Raw genomic sequence first — 7,909 nt, 5'->3', positions numbered from 1 at the left:
AGGTGAGGAAAGAGAGTAGATGTTTGCTCTACTCTTTTGATATTAGCAGTTCTTTTTTCCCCAAGTGTAATAGTGGCTTAAATGTTTGACAACGAAATACGTACGTATACCCCACCTCACCATGGTAAATAATTATCAGCCTCAAAAGTTTTACACAGAATTAAATAATTTTATTTTAACAGTTAAATTAAAGTAAAAATAAGTTTAATAATAAAATGTGTATGCAAGAAACATATATTGCATTTATTGATTTGGTATAAATATTGAACGTAAATAAATTTATTTTAGCCCTCAAGATTGTACAGATTATCCTATAAAAAGCCCTGCATATCCAAAATAGGCTTAGAAGAGAAACAGACCAACAGACCACCTGGTCCTCCGGTAACACCCCGGCCGGAATCTACGTACCCGGTAGTAGTTTCTCCCGCGGAATAATTGTATATATACATGGATCAGAAGAAGAAGAAAGATGGTAAAGGAAGTTTGTACTGGACAAATGAAAGGCATGTTCATTTCTTGAATTCAATAGAGGCATCGTTTGTTCGAGGAATGTTGGAGAATAATAATAAAGTTAACGCCGGCCAGCTGCTTCTCCCACTGGACCGCCATTTGCCGGACAGTACAGATTCAACCCTTGATACACCTAATCAAAGACGTCGCAGATTTTCTACTTCAGGTATATATATACTCATTATAAATATGATTCTCCAGTTCTTACTCTGTGTTTTGTGCTGTTTTTAGAAAGATAAAAAAAGATAAAGTGCAACTTAGTTGGGGTTATTGCATCGTTCAAATTAAAAACGGGTAATCACTGTGCTTTTATGCGATCTAAAAAGATGATTTACCACACTCTCTCTAAGCTCCCTTGACCATTTCCACCAATGATAATTAAACGAATAATTTAAAAAACAAAGGATTTAAGTTATATGTACAAGCTGTGGAAAGATCTTTTACATTTTTACTATAGTTTAATGTGACATTAGGTTAGTTGCATTATTTTTATTTATATATATGCTGACATAATAAAAAAAAAATACACTATAAGTATATTTTAATTACCAGTTAATCCACATGCCTTATTATTTTCCAAGCTACAACACTCACTTTTTTTTTACCGACGATTAGTTGGAGTTAGTTTTTAGTTAGGAACTTAACGGTGTAAAAATTATTTTATATTTTTGGATTATATACATTAAACTCAATTTTTTTACAATGTTTACGATTGGAGTATATATTTATCATAGCTATTTACTTGTAAGTACCTTATCATATATGCGAGTACTATTGAGATACACGCTCTATTGGAGACGTTCATTAATATGCATTTTATTGTGTTGAGATGTTAAAATGAAAAATAATAGGATTTTGTTAGTCGGCTTTAAAAACTGGCATGTGCAAGTTTAGGGGTTACTAGGCTATTTCGCTCCGTGCCGGTAGAACTTTAACTCAAAACTAAGAATAAAAATAAAAAATAGCGAAGATATTTTTCTTGGTTGTCAGAGTACTAGCAGCAACGTTTTTGATTCGCTGTCCAAAACTAGGACGGCCTAAGAGAAAAACGCAAAACTCGAATGCATGTTTCATCTTTTCCTTGGGTACATTGTACATATACCTCTAAGTTATAACATAACTAAGAATTTAAAGTTTATGAGTTTAGAATTATAGTTCGTTTTAGTTACTGAATTTTAAATTAATAATCTATACATATTTAATGAATTTCTTAAGATAAATATAAATTTTGATGTTTTACATGTATAGCTGACATACAAAGTGTTGCCTTTGAACATTTGGTCTGATCATTTTTTTTTTAAAAATGTTGCAAAATACTAAGATATCAACGTGAGCAGCGGAAGCAGAATAGATGCTACTGAGAAGAAAACTAGTAGTAGAAGATTGTCATCTGACATTATCTCACAAGATCAGGTTGGTTTTAGTTTCATATATACATTAACGTCAACCTCTCCCCCGTATTAATAAATTAAACATGTCTTATTATTCAGTGTCTTTTTTATACGTTGGTCTATTCCATATGACAGCATGTATAATTATATACTCCACTATGAATATTATTCTAAAAAAGATATGTATTTGGATAAGTCATTAAAATAAGATAAGTTAATTATCCTTATGCAGGTGGTCCCACAATATGAACATGGAAGAGGAGATAAGGATACTGAAGGTCACCCTGATGTTCCTCTTACTTAGATACCTGCAAAATGAGCAACTATTTTTATTTTTCCCTTAAGTTTAATTTTGTTCTTCAAATTTTCTTTTTTGTTTGATTAATCTATGGTGTGGATAGAAGGTGGTGTTTGTTACTTTTCTTTCATTCTTCCTTCCTTTCTTTTCAAGGGAGTAGTTAACATTATTTAGATTAGCTAGGATGATTTGATCAATTCGTACTTTTGAAGTAACAGAATAACCTATTAAAGTGTGGGTCAAGGGTCAACTTTTATTTTTTTCTTTTTTTAAAATTCCTCCCAAATTATAATGATCTATATTATTTTCACACTTTCTCTCCAGCGTGACTCGAACCCAGAATCTAATAATCGTGGATGCAGGTACTTTTATCAACTGAGTAAGTCTCACTTGCTTTTCACTTGTCTTCGTTGCATATATTTTGTCTGAACTTAATAATGCAAGTGATTATTAAATGTAGGAGCGGAATCTTTTTATTATAATAAGGACATCAATCTATTTGACCAATAATTATGATGTGAGTGCGCATGATATAGTAGGGCTGCGGCGGTAATAGATATTTTTAGGGTCAAAAGAGCATTTAGATGTGATGCGATAGCTTTACTTAGCTTGCTTTTAACTTTTACGCTCATCTTGAGATTCCGGATAAGAATTAAAAGCAAAAGAATATTAGTGGTAAAAGACCACGCAAGTATCCTTCCGGGGTGGCCAAGTTGGTTGAGTAATAGGAGGTCTAGTGTTTGATACCCATTTGCCTACCTCTTTGATTGAGCTGGTCTCACGACTATATATTTGCGGGCTATTACACATAACATGGTTTACTCTGTGCACGTTCAAAGATAACGGCTATGAGTTCCCTTGTTAATGAAAATGGGATATCTGTACAACCAGGAGTACAATGATTTTGGAGCATGAACGTACGTAAGAGTAGTCCATTTCTTGGGGTTACTTTGTTACGCACCTCAGTTGGTTGAAAAATTATTATATGTGCATTCCCTATTTATATTAAATCAATAATTTAACCTTAACAGTCACAAATTTATAAAGTGAATGTACATTACCTAAAATGGGTAAATGATAGAAGTTTAAATGCAATATATTTGTCTTGCATATATATATATATATGTTAGTTTCGCATAACATGCAACTGCATGCAAGTATATTCTTCCTTAATTTCACTATAGATTAAGTCATGGGCGTATCTAGGTTAACCCATATTGGTTCACGTGAATCTATACTTTTTTCCCTAAATCATGTATAATAATATTATATTTTTTCAAAATTACTTAAATATATGTGTGCGCACTAGGAGTGTAATGGACTTGGTTGGTTCAGTTTCCATCAAAACCAAACCAAACCAACTATATCGGTTTAGATTGGTTCGATTTTGTCGGATTTTTCGACTTTCGAGTGTTTTTGTTATATGAATATTATTTCAATCTTACTTTGTTAAATTTTTGATAAGTAAATATATATTTAGTAAAAATTAAAAAAATTAATAAACATATGATCTATTAAAATATTTTTATGGGAGAATTTTCTTAATAACACATAGTAGTTATTTTCTGTCGTCTCACAATACGTTTTTCTTGATGTACACTTTCAAGGTTAACCGAACTTAGTAATTAAACATAAAATTAATATGATACTTAATTATGTTCTATTTAATTTTACATTATTGAAATACCACTTCAAATTCGAAAAAGATATACGAATTTAATAGATCTTGACATATGAATATGGAAGAACAAAGAGATTAACGCATTTTAATAATACTTGATAAGAAAGTGATCATACAACCCATTATTTAAAGTTAATAAAAATGGAGCACTTCATATTCTATTAAATATTACATCCCATAAGATAATCCCAAATATTTCTAGACATTTCTTAAAGAAAATTCTATATAAAGTCTTAAAAGTATATATAAAAATTATATATTTATATGTCAGTTTGGTTCGGATTTTTTTATTCAATATCAAACCTAATCGGATTTTTTAATCGGTTTGGTTTGACTTTTCGGTTTGGTACGGTTTTCCGGTTTGATGTGTGCACCCATGTTTAAAGACTCCTATGGTGCAATAATTACTGGGTGCATCTCTACACGTAAGATTGGCGATTCAAATCCCACTCAGGACGGTCTTATTTTCAGCATGAAGAATAAATATATAAGTGAAATTCCCTAAAATTTCAAAAAGAATATAATTTTGAACCAATGATTTCAAAAGTGCAATGGATTTATAGTAAGAGACTATAGTTAGATCCGTCAAATATGAATTCTAGATTCGCTTTTTTATAATAGTGCACCCATCCTCTTAAAATCCTGGATCCACTTAGGGACTAAGTTAAACTAAGTTGCAGCTAAGATGTGATTATTAGGAGAAGCATCAAATGCTTCTATGAAATATAATGCAGATGTTTGATAATCCACTTGTTTTGGTTTACCTCTCATATGTAGAAATAGGACTAGTTCCTATCACTTGTCATTTCCTTTTGGTTTCTACTTCTTGACCTACTTTATCATACTCTTATGTCTAATCTTGCTTAAGAAATTAAATTTAAAATATTTATGGTAATTGAATTTAATTAGAAACTATGTATAGTTTATATCTTTCTAATTATGACTTTGTATAAAGTAACTCTTTATGACAAGTTTAATATGATGGAAAGCCTGGTGCACTAAACTCCCGCTATGCACGGGGTTCGAAGAAGGGCCGGACTACAAAAGTATACTGTACGCAGCATTACCCTTCATTTCTGCAACAGACTATTTTCACGGCTCAAACCCGTGACCTTCTAGTCACATGACAATAATTTTACTACTTACGCCAAGGCTCCCTTTCACAAGTTTAATATGGTGACTTGGAAAAAAAGTAATAACTTGCGATAACCGATTAAATTATAAGATAATAGTAATTTCTTTTTAATATTTTATGTATATAACTTAAATTCATCTATTATACTAGTGAATTCACATTTTACTTGCATTTGGACGTACCAATTCTCCAAAAATGAAAGAGTTGTTTGGTTTCTCAATACGATTAGCTAGGGGAGATGATAATAATAATGTCAAACAAGGACCGAGATTATGATGTCAAAATGGTTATTATTTCTGGAGTTTCTAGTTATCCAATTCGACTCTATCCAAGATATTTAGTTTTTTAAAAATCACTTTAAGAACATATATACTTAGACATTAAAACGTACTTATAATAGGAATTTTTATATTCCTATACACTATTTCAAACTTTATTACCCTCCCTATTCAAGTTTTAATCTAATTACATAATATATATAAAATTACCAATTATGTACATTTTTAGGCATTTAATGATAATAATTAAATCCTAAAATCACTCTAACGTCTATATCCCACTCCCCCCACGTTTCTCTCTCCACACACCCCCCCCCCCCCCCACGTATCTTCAGTATCTCCCTCCATTAACGCCTGTTTTCACTCTTCTTCAAAACTCCCTCTACATTTTTTCACTCTTCTTCAAAAATCTCTCTCCATTTTTATAGATTCAAACTCTAAATACTCTACCACACACCTCCACTAACGCCTGTTGCTTGCTTTACTTTCATTGAAGAAGAAAACACTTTCGAAGATCAACCCTAATTCAAGTAAGAGAGCCGCAATTCCACCATTGACAACCATTGAGAAGCTTTGAATTCGAATTTGGGTTTTCAAAAATCATTATTTGTTTTGATTGGGTGTTGTTGCAAACAATTGAAAATATTATTTGGAGTTTATATCTCAATTTAGAGGGTGTTTTGGTGAAGATTAGACTTGATTTTGGCTGAATTTCAGATTAAAACTCGAAGAAGACATGACATATATTATACTTACGAAATTGTAGTAAAGTTGTAGTAAAATTGTAGAAAAATTATATTTTGCTGTTTATATATATATTTTTATTTAAATATTGTATGAAAGTTGAACAATATTGTATAAAAATTGTATTTAAGTTGTATGATATTGTAGTTATATATAACTAGGTAGAAATAATGTAGATAGGTTGTAGATAAGTTGTATAATATATATTTAATTGTATGAAATTTATTTTTACTATGTATAAATCAGATACAAAATATACAAAAGACATATTGTATAAAATTTGTATAAAAATTATATTTAAGTGGTATGATATTGTAGTTGTATATAACTGGGTAGAAATAATGTATGAAAGTGTAGATAAGTTATAGATAAATTGTATAATATATAACGCGGTAGTGAGGCAGGAGGACAGAATTAGAGAAGAGAAAGTGAAATAATGGAATCATTAGGGCAATGGCTGGAAAGAGCAATACTGGAGCTATGTAACAAGATAGAGACGGGTCTTAATTTAGATGCTGAGATTATATCCGGGTTCGTCTCCTACTGCGAGCTTGCTCCTCCTCTCGATACTAAAGAATATCTTGATGTAACCCCTTTCCCTCCATCCATATCTCTGGTTTATGATTTTCTTGCTTTCAGTTTTGATGAGCATATTGTTATGGTAATTTGGGTTCTGTATTTAGTATAAAGTCCATAATTGAGGGTAGGGGTATATGACTAATATTGGACTATTTCACTTTTGTATAGTGTGGTGTGCGGATGTCATCATCAATGGCTTATGTATTGTCTACTTCCTTGTATCAAGGTACAGTTTTACTCGTGGAACTTTTGCAGCTTTAATTGTTCGATTTTTCTATACCTAAATCCCTAAATATAAGCTCAATCTGGAGAGAAGAGGGGAGAGAGGAGAGAAAAAAGGAAAAAGGTATAACTAAATCCCTTGATTGAAAGCACAAATAATGGATTGAGAGCCTTTTAAGGTGGATTGTATATATTTTGTAACTAAAACGTGTTTAGGTCGGGTAAATACCAAATCATGAACATTTTTCGTAATAAGGTTTCAAATAGTGTATAGAAATGAAAAAATCCCAAGTTCAAACCAACAAACCCAAATTATAAGTATAGAACATAAGGTGAAATCCATGTGCACGACTCATTTGTTTCCTTTCCTTTTTGGGCAAAAATTACTTTTAGCTCCCCGAAACTATTTACATTCGGTAATTACAAAAATATAAGAACTTTTGTATATTTTTTGTAATAACATTCGGAAAATATATATACAAAAAATATACATTTTCTTTGAATTTTTAAATGGTCATCTTCCCTTCCTTTTTCCTTTTGAGGAATTTACATTGAATACGATCTTTTTTAGACTTATTTAAATTTCTTACAAACTTTCACAAAATTACATATACTATAATTTATTTTAAAACCTTACCTTTTTTAATTAAATTATGTACAACTTTTCATATCTTAAAATCTCTCTATTCAGATTCTCTCTCACCTAAAAGAATATCTTTTAAGATTCTCTCTCACCTAGATCATCAAAATACTTCATCCCATTTTATTCTCATAGATATAAGAAGCCTATGACAAATCGCACAACTGTTAAGCGAAGTTTCTAATCATTGCCAAATCTACACCACTATTGAGTAGCGAGGATGATCGATGCAGTTTTACCCAACAAGGTTGGGATCGATTTCCACAGGGAGTTAATTAATTTGGAATTAGGTATTTATCTAAATCTAGATGTGTGTGTTGTTCCTAATTGCACTTTCAAACATGATGGTGTCGATTCTACTTCTATTTCTATTTCTATTGTATGCTAAGATTAAAGCTAAGTACAATATTCTTTATGATAGCTTTCAAGTG

The 7,909-nt window shown here is 31.0% G+C and overlaps 1 protein-coding gene across 1 annotated transcript; it reads left to right on the top strand.

The window, feature by feature from the left end:
- Positions 1 to 301: 301 nt before the first annotated feature.
- Positions 302 to 2,455, top strand: LOC107823242 (uncharacterized). The gene is made up of 3 exons (XM_016649867.2): positions 302 to 676; positions 1,832 to 1,923; positions 2,134 to 2,455. The coding sequence occupies exons 1-3, from the start codon at positions 448 to 450 to the stop codon at positions 2,203 to 2,205; spliced, it is 393 nt and encodes a 130-aa protein (XP_016505353.1). The 5' UTR covers positions 302 to 447; the 3' UTR covers positions 2,206 to 2,455.
- The last annotated feature ends 5,454 nt before the right edge of the window (positions 2,456 to 7,909 follow it).

This window comes from Nicotiana tabacum, chromosome 4 (assembly GCF_000715075.1).
Source record: "Nicotiana tabacum cultivar K326 chromosome 4, ASM71507v2, whole genome shotgun sequence".
Classification (NCBI taxonomy): Eukaryota; Viridiplantae; Streptophyta; class Magnoliopsida; order Solanales; family Solanaceae; genus Nicotiana; species Nicotiana tabacum.
This window is presented reverse-complemented; position numbering and strand designations above follow the sequence as displayed.

Bases quoted from the DNA above. Each gene is read 5' to 3' on its own strand.
- LOC107823242 (XM_016649867.2), top strand. From the start codon at position 448: ATGGATCAGAAGAAGAAGAAAGATGGTAAAGGAAGTTTGTACTGGACA. The intron at 677-1,831 runs GTATATATATAC...CAAAATACTAAG, and splicing joins TCGCAGATTTTCTACTTCAG to ATATCAACGTGAGCAGCGGA. The intron at 1,924-2,133 runs GTTGGTTTTAGT...ATCCTTATGCAG, and splicing joins ACATTATCTCACAAGATCAG to GTGGTCCCACAATATGAACA.